The sequence below is a fragment of the Perognathus longimembris genome, chromosome 3 (assembly GCF_023159225.1).
Source record: "Perognathus longimembris pacificus isolate PPM17 chromosome 3, ASM2315922v1, whole genome shotgun sequence".
NCBI lineage: Eukaryota > Metazoa > Chordata > Mammalia > Rodentia > Heteromyidae > Perognathus > Perognathus longimembris.
In genome coordinates, this window is record NC_063163.1 from 58,889,679 (window position 1) to 58,905,458 (window position 15,780).

General features: G+C 34.7%; 1 protein-coding gene across 3 annotated transcripts in view; it reads right to left on the reverse strand.

The window, feature by feature from the left end:
* Cdk8 (cyclin dependent kinase 8) overlaps nt 1–15,780 on the reverse strand; it is a 101,064-nt gene that overhangs the window by 56,088 nt on the left and 29,196 nt on the right. For all 3 annotated transcript variants that reach the window (XM_048341614.1, XM_048341613.1, XM_048341611.1), the window contains exon 2: nt 5,508–5,583. In XM_048341614.1, coding sequence (XP_048197571.1) covers nt 5,508–5,583 — 76 coding nt within the window. The remainder of the gene's footprint in view (nt 1–5,507; nt 5,584–15,780) is intronic.

The following is a 15,780-nucleotide window of genomic DNA, read 5'->3' on the forward strand; positions in this document are numbered from 1 at the left end:
CTAGCCCTTAGCTATCTCTATTCTATTTCCTATCTTTTAGAATTCCCCTATTGTAAACAAACTTCAGGAGATTCCCACAATTCTGTTCTTGGTGTCCATTCACCTGAATGGTCAATTAGTACAGTTATTATAACCTTTTGATTATTGTGAATAATGCTTCTAAAGAATAATGTTGAGTCTCTGCTGGATCATGACTGTTGTATGTTCAACTTGGTGATACATCACCAAACTGGTTTTCAGCAGCTGTATTATTTAACTTTTCCATCTATAATATGATTCCTATTTATCCATATCCTTGCCAACATTTATTTGCCCTTTGTTGTTGTGGCTGTTTTTGAAACAATCGCGTAGTACAGAGAGGCCTCAAAGTCTTAATACTCTAGCCTAAATCTCCCAAGCATAGAATTGAAGACATGTATTGACAGGCCCAAATCTTCCCCTGATACCTGTCTTTTAATAAAGTCACTCTAAAGCTGGGCACTAAAGACTCGTGCCTGAGATATTCAGGAGGCTGAGATCTGAGTATCAGAGATTTGAAGCCAGCCAGGGCAGGAAAGTATGTAACTACCAAAAAAGCTGGAAATGGAGCTATGGCTCAAATGGTAAAGTGCTAGATTTGAGCAAAAAAGTTCAAGGAGAGCTTTCTGGCCCTGAGTTCAAGCCCAGAGCCAGCATCAAAGGAAAAAAAAAAAAGTCACTCTAATGCTAATGGGTAAGAAGTAATACCAATTGTGGTCTTACATTTCCCTACCAACTAAAAATATCTTTTTTCCTATGATAACTGGCCGCTTGTATAGTTCCCTGGAGAGAAATGTCTATTCAAGTTCTTTGCCCATTATAAATCAGGTTATTTGTTTTGCTGTTGAGTGGCAGATTTTTTTATGGTCTATATTTTTATAGTCAGATATGATCTAGAAATATTTTCTCATATTCTGAGTTACTGTTTTCATATCACAAAACAAATAAGACAAATCTTAGGTGTGCAGTCATTTTTTAAAATATTATAATTAAGGGGCTGGGGATATGGCCTAGTGGCAAGAGTGCTTGCCTCTTATACATGAAACCCTGGGTTTGATTCCTCAGCACCACATATATAGAAAACGGCCAGAAGTGGCGCTGTGGCTCAAGTGGCAGAATACTAGCCTTGAGCAAAAAGAAGCCAGGGACAGTCAGTGCTCAAGCCCTGAGTTCAAGCCCCACAACTGGCAAAAAAAAAAAAAAAAAAAAAAAAAAAATCAATAAAAATATTATAATTAGCTGCAATCACAACATATTAGATAAGAAGTAACATTTAACTCAGGTACTTTACTAAATTTCAGGCATTTAAATTACATAGAACAGTTGATTAAAATTTTATAATCTTTCTAACAAAATAATTTAAAAACCTATACAGATAAAAGCATCCAAATAGAATATTCTGATGGACTTAACATTTTATTTCCTAAAAGGATGTTCTTTTATTTAAAATCTTTTATCTCCTAACGATAACCAAAGTAGTCATAAAATAATCCATCTCACTGAAAAACACCCTCACTAACCTGTTGAGCAGAACCAAAAATAGCAATTGTTAAAGAAAGGCTCATCAGGAAGGATAACAGCATGTACTTATCAGTTTAAAACAGACAAGCTGTCTTCCAACCCTGCTACAAATTCAGGGTAGCCAAGTGAGAAAGCCAAGAACTTAAAATTTTTAGATTTTAAAATTTAAGTATCATTTATAAGAATTCTGCCACCAAAACAAGAATCAATATAATAATAGTGTTAACACTGTCCTGGGGGCTGTGAAATAAACTTCAATAAAGTCTATAGACTAAGTATTAAATGATTAAATATTACATAAATTATTACATGCTGGAGGAGTAATAATTATTTTCTTCAAGAGCAAGGTTAAGTTCAGGTTATATATTTCTACTTTAAATAACCTTAGTAAACTTTGGAACTGATATGCTTATCCTCAGGAACTTAAAGTCCGATATTTAAAACTCATCATTTATTATTTAATAAACCAGGAAAATAATCCTGAGTGACCCTCAACTCCACAGGGTCACTCACAATCTTCCAGATGGTTGGGAAAGAGAAAACAGATGTTAAGGTAATCTTAATTCTAGTTCAGTGTTTCTACTACACCAAAATTAAAACATTCTCCTAAGTTAAACATCTATTTCAAATCCTTTCTGGAAAACGTCAGGGTATAAATTATAACACACAAAAACTGTAATGAAAGATCCAATAATTAAGGGCTGGGATGTAGCTCAGTGGCAAAGCGCTTGCCTAGCAAGTGCAACATCCTGGGTTCGATCCCCAGTACCAAAAAAGAAAAGACAAAAAAAAAAAAATACAGTTAATTAAAAAAAAAAAGATCCAATAATTAGAAATCTATATACAGTTTACTTTAAGATGTCTTTCAAATTTCAGATCCAATATGAAGTTTTCTTTCTATGTTTAAAATAAAAATCAGCAGGACTGAGGGTCCAGTAGTAGAGGGCTTGCCTAGCAAGCATGAGGCCTTGAATTCAAGCCCTAGTACTGCCAAGTACAGTATTAAACATATAGTAAGTATTACCACATTTAATCATGAATAGTCTCATGAAATATCTATATAACCCGAAGGCCCAGTGGTTTTAGAGGGCATAATTTGCTCAAATTACATTCCTAGGAAGCAAATTTCTTTTTCTTCCCTCCCTCTTTTGGTGCCAGCTGGGAACTCAGGACCTGGGCACTGTCTTTGAGTTTTTTCACTCAAGGCTGGCATTCTACCAACCTGAGCCATAACTCCACTTCCAGCATTTTGCTAGCTAATTGGAGATAATAGTCTCATACACTTTACTGCCTAGGTTACTTAGCTTTGACCTTGATTCATCCTCCTAAGTATCTAGGATTACAGGGTGTGAGTCATCAGCTTTAGATGGAAAGCTGGGACTAGCATGCATGAAACCCTGGGTTTGATTCCTCAGTACCAGAAAAAGCGGGAAGTGGCACTGTGAGGCAGATGGTAGAGTGGCAAAAAAAAAAAAAAAAAAAGGTCAATGCTCAGGCAAACCCCAGGAGTGGCAAAAAAAAAAAAAAAGATGTAGATGGTAGGGACAGAGAAAATCTAGTAAAATATGCTAGAAAATATGAGAGTTCCTGTAACTTTTGTAGTACAAAATCCCCACATATACCATTATTCACCCAATTTTATTTATCTACATCAATACCTATCCCTTCCCTTCTGAATTATGAAGTAAATAATTGTATCACTTTACAAATACTGTATCATTTTATCGATATTTCACAGAGTATTTCCTAAAATAGTCTGTTTTCTCTGACCAGAATGAAAATAAATTAATACTAAATAACAGTAATTTACCTAAAGAAGCCTGATATTTAAAAATTAAGTAATACCTTTTTAAGTAATACATGGATAAGAGAATGTGGACTCAATGATAATTTAAAGTGTAACATGATAAGATCTGTGAAATGTAGGTAAAACATGGGGTATAGAGAAATTTAGATGCTTATACTGGAAAAAAAAATCTAAAATTGAATGCACTGAAGTTCTGCTTTTTTTGTTTGTTTTTGTGCTGGTCCTGGGCCTTGAACTCAGGGCCTGGGTATTGTCCCTGAGTGCTCAATAGCACTCTATCACTTGAACTACAGGTTCAATTCCAGATTTTTGGTGGTTAATTGAAGGTTAAGAGTCCCACAGACTTTCCTGACTGTGCTGGTTTTGAACCACAATCCTCAGATCTCAGCTTCCTGAGTAACTAGGATTACAGGTGTGAACCACAGGTCCCCAACTAATGTTCCACTTTATAAAGAAAAATAAATCCAAAGTGAGAAAAAAAAATAACGGAGTGGAAATACCAGGACAGAATCTACACATAAGGAAAGATAGTAAAGGAATGTTATAAACAGCTTTGTGCTAACAAATTAAACAAGTTAAAAGAAATGGGCAAATTACATAAATTTAACTTGGGGAGGGTCCTGGTATCTAAACTCAGGGCCTTGCTCTTATTAGGCAGATAACTCTATCATAATCTGAGGCACTCCCTTATCTCTTTTTGCTTTAGTTATTTTTCAGATATGGTCTCATTTTTATGCTCAGGCTGGCCTAACCTTTGATCTTCCTATCCATTCTTCCTGTGTATCTGGGATGACAGGCATATCACTACCATGACTAACTTTTATTAGTTGAAATAAGCGTCTCCTGAATTTTTTATCTGGGCTAGCCTTTAACTATAATCCTCTTCATCTCTGCTCCCTTAGTAGCTAGGATTACAGGTGAGATTCACTTCACACAACTCCAAATGTGGAATCTTTTAGGAATGCAAACTGTAATAAACATTAAAAATAAACAAAATTTACTGATTTAAGGAAATTATATAGAAAAGCATACCATGTAAATATATGTAGAAAAGTATGCCATAAAAATTCAATACTATTTATGAAAAATTGTCTTAGGAAACAGGAATTAAATAAAATTTCCTAAAACCGAGTGATAGCGTCTATGAGAAGCCAACATGATACTGAATGGCAGTATTGAAAACACCCTTCCCTAAGTGGGGAGTAATTCAAAGATACCTACTGTTACCACTCTCCAACTTTATATAAATTGGTTAACATTACTTAAGGGGAAAAACAAAGAAACAGAAGGTATAGGGATAAATAAAAACTATTTATAAATGACATAATTATTTATATGCAAAATCACCAAAAAGTAATAGTGAGCTTAACGATGTATCAAGATATACAATACGCCAATAATATAGAAAATAAATTCTATTTCTGAGAAATGTCAAGAACAAATAGTAAAATTTTGAAAATAATTCCAGTTTAGTGTGAGAAAATAAATGCATACAACAACAAAGTGCAAAATCATGACATTAAAAACTATAAAATACTGTTGAGAAAACTGTATCTTCTAATGAACATGTAAAAATGAAATCAAATAATGGGATCTCATTTTAATTTTATCTAAGTAGCAAATTAATCCCACTTTACTGAAATGGAAGTATTTTATCTGACTAATCATTTTTACATAAAAACTGAAAACATAACTGTTAGTGACATGTATTGAAAATTATACATACATATTCATATAAACTAAAATTAATTTTTCCCAAAATGAATTTATACAGAATTTTTGACAGAATTACATGTCATCTTTGCCTCTTAAGTATATTTTCTATAAATATCTGATATTATCAGGGGGCTGGGATGTGGCCTAGTAGTGGAGTGCTTGCCTTGCATCTATGAAGCCCTGAGTTTGATTCCTCAGCACCACATATACAGAAAAGGCTGGAAGTGGTACTGTGGCTCAAGTGGTAGAGTGTCTAGCTTTGAGCAAAAGGAAGCCAGGGACAGTAGTGCTCAGGCCCTGAGTTCAAGCCACAGAACTGGCAAAACAAAAACAAGCAAACAAAATATTAATCAGTATCAACTAATATGGCAATATAAAAGAGACCTATGTAAGTAACACTCATAAGGCAGCTGGTAATAATGATAATAGAAAGTGTTTTACTTACTGCTATTTCTCTACATGCCGACATAGAGATCCCAGTTCCTTCTATTTGTTTCAAAGCATAATCTTTATCGTCCTTCCTGTAAAAATAAAATCCAAATAAATCTGTTTACATGCACTTTAAAAATAAACCACGCTTTTAAACTTACCAAATCATATTTTGTAACTTTCATAAAACCACAAAATGTCATGCAGAAATTTTTTAGATACTCTTAAGTCAGTGCTATTATTTAATGAAGGAAGCTAGTCTCAAGAGATTAGCTCAAAAAGAGACAGAAGAGTCTCAAAGGATTTGTCTAATGTTCCACATTACTTGTGAAGGACAGATTCAGATAGAACTTGACTTCTGTAATACTTCTAAGTAAGTGTAATAGAGGAGATATTTAACCAAATTATAATCTATGAATGTATGGAAATACTACAATGCAACTTATTTGTACAATTATTATACAAAGAAGAAAACAGCACATATCTATTATCTACAGGGCTTGGAAATAATATGCTATGGACATCAAAGTAGCAACAAATGGTTTAATGTCAATGAAACAAGCACAAAAGAAATGGCTACTGTGAGGCAAGACTAGGAACAAACGAGTTTAGGAATACCAAGACAGACTTCTAAGTGGTCTTTTCTGCTTATCTCCAAAGAGGAACCGTGTGTGTGTGTGTGTGTGTGTGTGTGTGTGTGTGTGTGTGTGTGTGTGTGTGTGTGGTGTGTGTGTGTGTGGTGTGTGTGTGTGTGTGTGTGTGTGTTCCACTTCAACATCTGTTAATAACAAACAAGTATGACAAAAAATATGTTACAACTTGGATGTTAAATACTCCCCAAAGTCTCATGAGTCATAAGCCTTGGTCCTTGGCCTATGGAGCTACTGGAATATAGTAGAACCTTTAAGTGGGGCCTAATGGAAAGTTTTCCAGTCACTGAGGGAGTGTGCCCTGGGAACTCTTCTTGTCCCTTTTCTTTTATCTAGGGTGAACAGGCTGCTCTACCATGTGCTCACACAATAATATATGAAGCCACAGACCCAAAGCATTTTTCCATCAACCAAATTTGCAAACTTGGTCATCAACCAAAACTTGCAAAACTGTAAGCTAAAATAAACCATATCTCTTGTAAGTTGATTTAAATCAGGTATCTATTACAGAAACAGAAAGCTAACATATTACATTTAAAATAATAACAATAATAAAACAGAAGGCAAGTGTGTTTGGTGAGAAAACCAAAAGGAGTAAGTGAACCATGATCTTGCCTTTAAGAGATTATAGTAGCAATGTGAAAATATAAAGTAACTATATAGAAGTAGCTACAAATTTGAATGGTTTTGATAAAACACAGTACTGAACACTCCTATGAAACCTTACTAGCTCCTAAAATTCTGTTAAAATTATGGCAGAAGAAACTTTTAAGAGACTTAAATGGTTCTATAAAGCCATTATATACAAACATCATATCAATGAACATGTTTAGTAAATTAAAAAGTAGACTGTTCTTATAAAAGAAGCTGGTACAATTACTGTTTCACATTAATTTGTTTGCAGGTTTCCGATTTCATGTCAAGAAAGGACAATCAGCACAAGACAGAAAGGCCAAGGCTGTTCTTGTTTGTTGAAGTCTGTACTATTCAAAATGTATTCCAACTTGATGAGTTATCAGTGACCGAATCTTCGTTAATCAATTGTATATTATTACAGGTCAAGAGAGGATCCATTCTTTTCCATTTTAATGGTTCTAGTTAACATTTGATTTTTCCAGAATTCAAGAGATAGCACAGATGGAAATAGAAATCTTCTCTTCCTAGTTACTTACACATATGCTCTGAGGGTGAGAGACTGGCTATTATAAGTCATCATTACAAAGACTAAATTTGAACACTACATAGAATTAACTTTGACATATGCTGTTTTTAACTTTACAACAGTAAAACTCCTTGGGGATCAATGGCTCCTAATTATACCAGCAAAACACACTGTCAAATTTCCTGGAAGACTGTCCCAGTCAGAGACCTCAGGACAATTCTTAAAGGATCTTCCAGATGATCTTAGAGAAAGATACCGTTTGTAACCTTTGAGTTAAGAAGCATCAAAGAGACAATTTCCACCAAGGTCCCATGGAACAAGATCTAAATGGCCAAAGATTATGTTTTGATTTGCATGCTATTTTAATTCCAAACTATTTTCTTCATTTTTTCCTCCTTTAAATGTAAGAACTGTTGAGACATTTGTTATCTTTTAAGATTTTATTATATAATACTCATAATGATTGTTTTATTGATCTCTAATCATTCCCTGTGTAAATCTAATACGTCAAGATACAATTTTTGCTCACTGAATGGTTGAAATTGTAGCCACTTTCCTTTAATTTCAACTTTCTCTAGGTTCTCTAACTTCTAAACAATTTTTCATATAGTGAGATAACAGTAATAAAGGGACAGATAGCCCCCATGATGTCATATCTGGGAAAGTTTGTACTACGCTCTTGGCTTAGAAGCAGACTATAAACTCTGTTAGCTGCCTCTTAGCATTTGCCAGTATTATGATGCTTAAATGTAACCTCTAGTCTTAAATAGGCACAGTCATTTTTGCTTTAGATGATCAATTAACAAACAATAAAAAATACAGGAAGAACTGTACAACAATGGTTCTATGAATAATCTCCTGATCAATGAATTCCAACAATGGAAAAGACTGGAATTTTATACAATGACCTAAATGACACCCCCCCCCAAAAAAAAAGACTGAGAAAGTGAAAATGAGCCCCACTGATAATCAGATTGTGATATCTCAAACAGACTGATAGAAAGGCCAGTAGCAAGGCCAATAGAAAATAAAGTTTTGCCCAAGTCTATATCACAGCCCCAAAGTCTCAGGTCTGCTTTGAACCTCCTGCTCCTGACCTAAACACTAAGGACATCAGTTTTATCAAACTGAACTCACTTCCTGTTACTATCCAATTCAGAGATGCTTTTATTACCTTGGTCTCTCTATAATTAACTTATTCCAAGCCCATACCTTATCAGAAAACTTGCTCTCCTAATATTGGGATATCTCACAGTAATCTGAATATGAACTCTCCCCTAATAAAATTCTGATGAGTGTATTATAGTGAAAGGATAGTTAAATGTAACAAATGCCAAAGCTGTGTAAAATGTATCCAAATTTCAATAAGGATTTTAATAGGATAAGACTCAAAATTAATAAAACCTAATTAAATTCCAGCTTTAGGCTATTTAGAAGCAAGTGTCAATAGCTAGTTAAGTAATAAACATCACTATAAATGTCACTATTTTCAAAATAAAAATAAGGAGTGACTAACTCACACCAGCTGACCACTAATAGCTCCAGATGCAGGAGCAGAGTTTCACATGAATGAAAAACTAGGGAGAAGAAGCCTGACTTGCTTTCTGTTTTCTTCCACTTATTATCACCCCTCATCAATAAGATAAAGGAACTAAGGTCTTTAGAAAAATATGTAATATCTTAATCAAAAATGATGCAGCCTCATAGAATAGAAAATGATGCATAATTTCCTGGGAGCTAAATGAGAGCAACTGCCAACAAGTTTTCAGAAGACAGTATCATGTCAGATTAAAGCAATTTACATCAGTAATATTAAGCTTTTATATCTCTGAATTTCATACTATTCAGTAAAAGATAGACTTATACACCAATTCTGCCTGATTTCCCAAGGTCAGAATTGTATATCTGCTTTCAATATTTCACTATACCAAAAAGCCCATTTCTCTAAAGTAAATACTCAATTGCTGGGGTATCTTGGCAGAAAATCAGAAGTGGTGTCCCAGAAGATGTTGATGATATTTATTTATCATGCTCACTTGAAGACTGTTGTGACTATTTAGGGTCAGTAGACATTTCACATAAATTTCAGGATGGGATTTTCTACTTCTGAAAAAAATTGCCAGTTGAATATTGATATTGTATTGAATCTGTAAATTACTTTGGATACTATAATATTTTAACAAAATCAAAACTCCAATAAATGGACATAGAATGTGTTTCTATCAATTGTGTTTTCTTTCAATGTTTTGCAGTTTGTAGTGAACAATCTTTTGCCTGCACAGTTAATGCCTCAATATGTATTCCTTTTGCAAATGGTACTGTTTTTATAACTTGCTTTTCAGATTCTTCTTGGCTAATGTATGGAAATGCAACTAATTTTTGAGGGCTGATTTGCTGGTGTGTTGAATTCATTAGTTTGAACCAATTTTCAAATGTGTGTAGAATCTTTAGTTTTCTACATATAAGACCAAAACACAGGTAATTCTACTTTTTTCCTAGTTGGATTTTTTTTTAAGTCTTTCTCTTGCTAGACTGCTTATTATAGTATAGAACAAATGAACTTAAAAAATATCTACTTCTCAGGAGCCTAAAATCTGAGGATCACTGTTCAAAGCTAATCGAAGCAGGCAAGTCCATATGAAACTCTTTATCTTCAGTTAACCACCAGAAACCTGGAGCAACAGTCCTGAGCACAAAGGCTCAGGGACATTGACTGGGCCCTGAGTTCAAGCCCTACAACCAACAAAAAGAAGGGAATTCCCTACAACCAACAAAAAGAAGGGAAAAAAGAAAAAGGACACAGATAAGTCTATCTTTGGACAGAATATACTCTTATAAACATATAGAACTTGTTCCAAAATTAGAAAGTTACCTACATATACTGGATTGAGAGCAGGTAGAAACTAGGTTAATGGCATTTTCTAGTGCTCTAAACCTCTCCATGAACATCACAAACTTCAGTTCCCACATTTCTTTATTTGTATAAATATGTTCAGTACCCATACATACATGGAAACGGAAATGAGGCTTCCTGGAGAAGTTATAGTTTTACGCCTGCAAAAGATGGTTTTTATGCAAGATTTTTTTTTCTATTTTTGCCAGTCCTGGGCGAGAACTCTGGGCCTGGCCACAGTCCCTGAGCTTCTTTTGCTCAAGGCTAGCACTCTACCTCTTGAGCCACAGCACCACTTCTGGCTTTTTCTGTTTATGTGGTACTGAGGTATCAAACCCAGGGCTTCATGCATGCGAGGCAAGCACTCTACAGCTAAGCCAGATTCTCAGCCACTACATGCTTTTTGAACATCTAAAAACATGCAAATTGTCCATATACTCAATCACAAAAAGAAGTTAACAAATTTATAGAAACTGAAATCATAAAACAAATGTTCTCAAGCTGAAGTGAAATTAAGCTCTTCAACAATGAAGAGAAATTAAAGAGAAATATATGTCTAGGTAAATCAGATGTTAATGAAGGCATTGAAATGGCAACTTAAAAAACTTTGAAATAAAGAAAATGAGCTATACAACTTGGAGAAGAAGAGAGTTGGGGGAAGGGAAACAGGAGAAAATATGGGAGGAGGTAACACTGTTCAAAAAGAAATGTACTCATTACCTTACTTAGGTAACTGTAACCCCTCTGTACATCACACTTTTACAATGAATTTTTTTTTTTACAAAGAAATGACAATAAACACAGAAGTTGCCTGCCATTTGTGATGCCCTACATTTGTTTCCCGGCAAAAAAAAAAAAAAAAAAAAAAAACCACAACAAAAATACACTGAAACTACAACAGATGCACAATGATATGCTATAATTTGAAAAAAAAGGTCGTAGAAAAAAGTATAAAATCCAAAGATAAACATGTATGCACACAGAAAAGAAACACAATATACATGCATGTATACAGTATATTTGCATAAAATCAAAAAGAAATAAGGAAAAATACCTGCACACTCATGTTTATAACAACACTATTTACAAGAGCCAAGATAGACCAGCTTAGATGCTCAACAACCAATGACTGGATAAAGACAATGTAGTGGGCTGGGAATATGGCCTAGTGGCAATAGTGCTCGCCTCGTATACATGAAGCCCTGGGTTCAATTCCTCAGCACCACATATGTAGAAAATGGCTAGAAATGACACTGTGGCTCAAGTGGCAGAGTGCTAGCTTTGAGCACAAAAGGAGCCAGGGACAGCTCAGGCCTTGAGTTTAAGGCCCAGGACTGGCAAAAAAAAAGAAAAGAAAAAGAAGAAGATGACGACAATGTAGACATTTATGATGGAGTACTATCCAGCTTTAAAGAGTGAAATTAGAGGCAGGTGCCAGTGGCTCATCCTTGCAATTCCAGCTATTGACGAGATTAGGATCACAAGATCACAGTGGCTGGAGCCAGCCAGCCCAGGCAGAAGAGACTCTTATCTCCAATTAACCAGCATAAATACTGGTTGGAGGTGTGGCTCAAGTGGTAAAATGCCAGCCATGAATGAAACAAGCCATAGGCACAGAGTTCGAGGCCCTGAGTTCAAGCCATAGCACTGGCACCAAAAAAAAAAAAAATCAAAGAAAGAAATGCCATTTATATGTATAGGTGTTTGGGTATGTTTATACACAGAAGTATTTGTGTGAAAGAAGAACTAAATGGAAAATGGAAACAAAATTTATGGGTTTATAGTCCTGATTTGCTCAGTACCAATAACAGACAATAACACCTCTTTACCACTGCTGACCTAAAGAACCAAACACAAACATTTTATCTTCCCTGCCTCCAGTGCTATTTCATACTAGTGAATGCATGCCTTTCTTTATTGTTGGTTTAGATAAAAATAATCAATACTTAATTCCCTTTGGGAAATTCAACAATTCACCAAGACATATATCCCTGGAGTTTACTGAGGCATACTCTAATTTTTCAACATCAAGGACCCAATTCCCTGCAATTTCTTCTCAAATGTAGTATGGAGCTTTTGCTGTGTTTAAAAATTTTTTTTATTTTAACTCAGAAAAAACTTCCAAAATAAATGAAAAAATGTGGAAAGTACACCACCCAGAAACTCATGATTCATCCTAAGTATCATTTACTCTGAACAGACTAATGAATGGTTAAAGAACTTAACCAAGTCCTCAATAACCAAACTTTTCCCCCAGGAATATAAACAGAAATAGACTTTTTTGTAATTTTAAATGAGCACTTTAGAATTTTTCTTTACTAAGCTTATCTAATTATCATAAACTTTTATACCTATTTATCCATGAGAGATTTGAGCAAGCTCTATGTGTTCTGACTTAACTTCATGGGAATAAGGCATCAAAAGTTTACTACAGCTGTCAGGACATAGTGACAAAAGATTACCTTATGTTTTCTAAGAGAGTCACAGTGACCACACTAATGAAGACTAGCTTCTATTTTTGAAGGTTGTTTTAAAGAAAGATATTTACAACATGGATTATTTTATTTATATAATATATACAAAAAGATACATACTACAACTGGCATGCCTATCCTAAAACATTTACAGCCCTTTACAAGAAACTTTGCTCATCCCTGCTTCATCTCTATCCCCTGAAAAGGCAGAAATCCATCTTTGTAAACTATGCTCTAAAGACTCTTCTGAAAAATTCAGATTTTCTTGGTTGTTAACAGGTCATATTTTAAAAATGAAACCAGAAAATATGAGCCAGGATATGCTCAAATAAGTCTCATCTCACACCTAGAATGAGCTCCTTTGCAAGAAGTGATATACTCAACTCTGATGAAGGCAATTCATTCACGAGAACTAGCCAGTTAGCTACAGATGAGAGGTTAATGTATTTGGCACTTAAAAGTATCTAAGAAATAGTGATGTAAATAATCTTAGTTAACTTCTAATGTCTGAATCTCTTTGTGGCATAAATGGTCCTGAAATAAAATAAAAAAACTAGCTGCATGAAATTATATATCCTGGTAAGGACAAATTGGTAGGTAATGTCTATAAACATTAATATAATAGAAAAACAACTAAAATTGGTTAGGGTGTGATGGTCTATTTCTCATTTCAAGAATAATCCTTTTCTGAAATAGTCAAAATTGAAGCAGACTTAAACCTCAAGATCTATTTGAACACTACTTAATGGTTTGCATTCAATTGCTCCCCTGCAGTGTATTTTGAACACAACCTGTTTGCTGTGTGCTAATTCTTACATCAGACATAAGATTTTCTTTATTGAAAATCAACATCTCAAACAGTAAAAACCTTATTCACTAGGAGTTACACTGAATGCCCGTAACACCAACACTTGGAGGCTGAGGCAGGAGGATCATGAGGACAGTCTTAGCAACATAACAAGACTCTCACAAAGGGAAAGGAAAGTATTCATTTTTTTTGTTTACCAACCTCTCTCCACAGAACACTCATTTTGCTTAAACTGTAACTAAGAGTTTTAAAAAGCCCTAGTGCTTACTCAGAAACTTAAGTCCATATCATGTGCAATAATTAAGAGCAAAGAGAATTCTGAAATCTATTAAAAGTATTAAAGTATTTTGAACTCCTGTGATTTAAGATAATGACTCAGTGACAAAGATAAGCTCAGTCATTTCCTACTCATGAGCTGGTAGGCGAGGCCATACACCTAGGAATAATATTTTAAGTTACAGATTACACAGAATGTGAGCAGACATATACTGTCTGCTGTTATATGGAATGTGTTATACTGAATGCTTGGATAGCCTGTTTAATTGAGTCTGTTCTGTGTTACATATAAAATATTTGAGGCTGGGTAACTTTTGTAAAGGAGAGGGCTTTATTTAGTACAGAGTTCTGGAAATTCAAGTTTATTTAGTCCAAACTTCTGGAGGTTCAAGGATGTATACGTGTTAATGGTCTTTTTATTGCCAGTCTCAAAGCAGTGCAAGGAATCAAAGCAAAAGACAGTGCCTTCTAGTCTCTCTTCCTCTTCTTAGAAAGCCATTAGTATTGTCATGATTCTATCCTTACAATTTTATGGAATCCTATGTATCTCCCAAAGTCCCAACTCTAAATATCATACCTAGCTAAATTTCCACCTTTGAAAAGCCTCACAATGGGGAGTGAATTTGATGGATAGTCAAATCATATATGAATCACAGAACTGCTGATATAATACCCAATGTCATATGTTATGGAGTTTTAGGACAATCATGAATGAAATTAGTACCCTAGAGTAAAATACTTTCCCTACCCCAAACTCTATAAAATGCAACTGTCTGCAACCCCAAGAAGCTCACTAGATTTCAACCAGGTTGGCACACTAACCTCAGAATTGCAGCATTCGAAACTTAGAAATAAGTTTATATTGTTCATAAGCCACCCCATCTACAGCAGTCCAAACAAAGCAAATATACAACATAAAAGTGGGTAAAGTAGTCTTCATGATCATCCTAACAACTCCTTTGAATCTAACAGCTGGAGACATGTTCTTTTGTAAAACACCAAGACAGTCTTTGAACCTGATAGAAATTTACCTACCAGATAGTATTAACAACTAATACAGCAGTGGAATTCTTTGGACTTATGTCTCTCAACTTAAAAGGCCTTGAATCACAGAAAAATTGTCCCAACCAAAGAGATCTCAGCTGAGGATTCTATGTTTTCTAGAAGCATGTCTTTGGAAAAAGAACACTTCAGCTACAGACCTGTAGACCAAGATTAGTGATGATCATGCTTTAATCTCTTTTCTTTTTCTTTTTTGTTTCTAAGATTATCTTTTTAGTTATGTTACTTCAAAAGCTTCTTTTCTCAATACAGATTTTTTTTTCATTTTTGGCCACTTTTTAACATGAGCCTAATACCTGATTAAAATTCACTTAACGATCTGACGAAAGCATACAGTCAGTTTGACCTTCCAGCTTCATATACATTTTTCTTTTCTTTTCTTTTCTTTTTTTTTTTTTTTTTTGCCAGTCTTGGGGCTTGGACTCAGGGCCTGAGCACTGTCCCTGGCTTCTTCTTGCTCAAGGCTAGCACTCTGCCACTTGAGCCACAGCACCACTTCTGGCCATTTTCTGTATATGTGGTGCTGGGGAATTGAACCCAGGGCCTCGTGTATACGAGGCAAGCACTCTTGCCACTAGGCCATATCCCCAGCCCTCATATACATTTTTCTTTAAAGGAGTTCTCAAGCTTCTCTTGGTTCTTCTGGTTCCTTGTAATTGATTTGTAAATAGTAACTAGTAATTAGTAACTAGACTCAATTGTTCAATATCTTTTTAATTGACAAATCTGTCATTCATAGTAAAGGTGGTTCTTATCTTCACCATAACACATGGCTCTTTCATAGGAACTAGCTTTTGTAACCTAAGTGTCATTTAAAAAACAAAAACCTCAAAAGAAGACTAGAGAATAAGAGTTATATATTTGCAAGCTGTTTCTCAGACCTCAAACAGCAAAAACAGACCACTAGACTTCAAATCTATGCACTTCAAATTTATAGTTACCTAATGATAACTAATACTAAAAT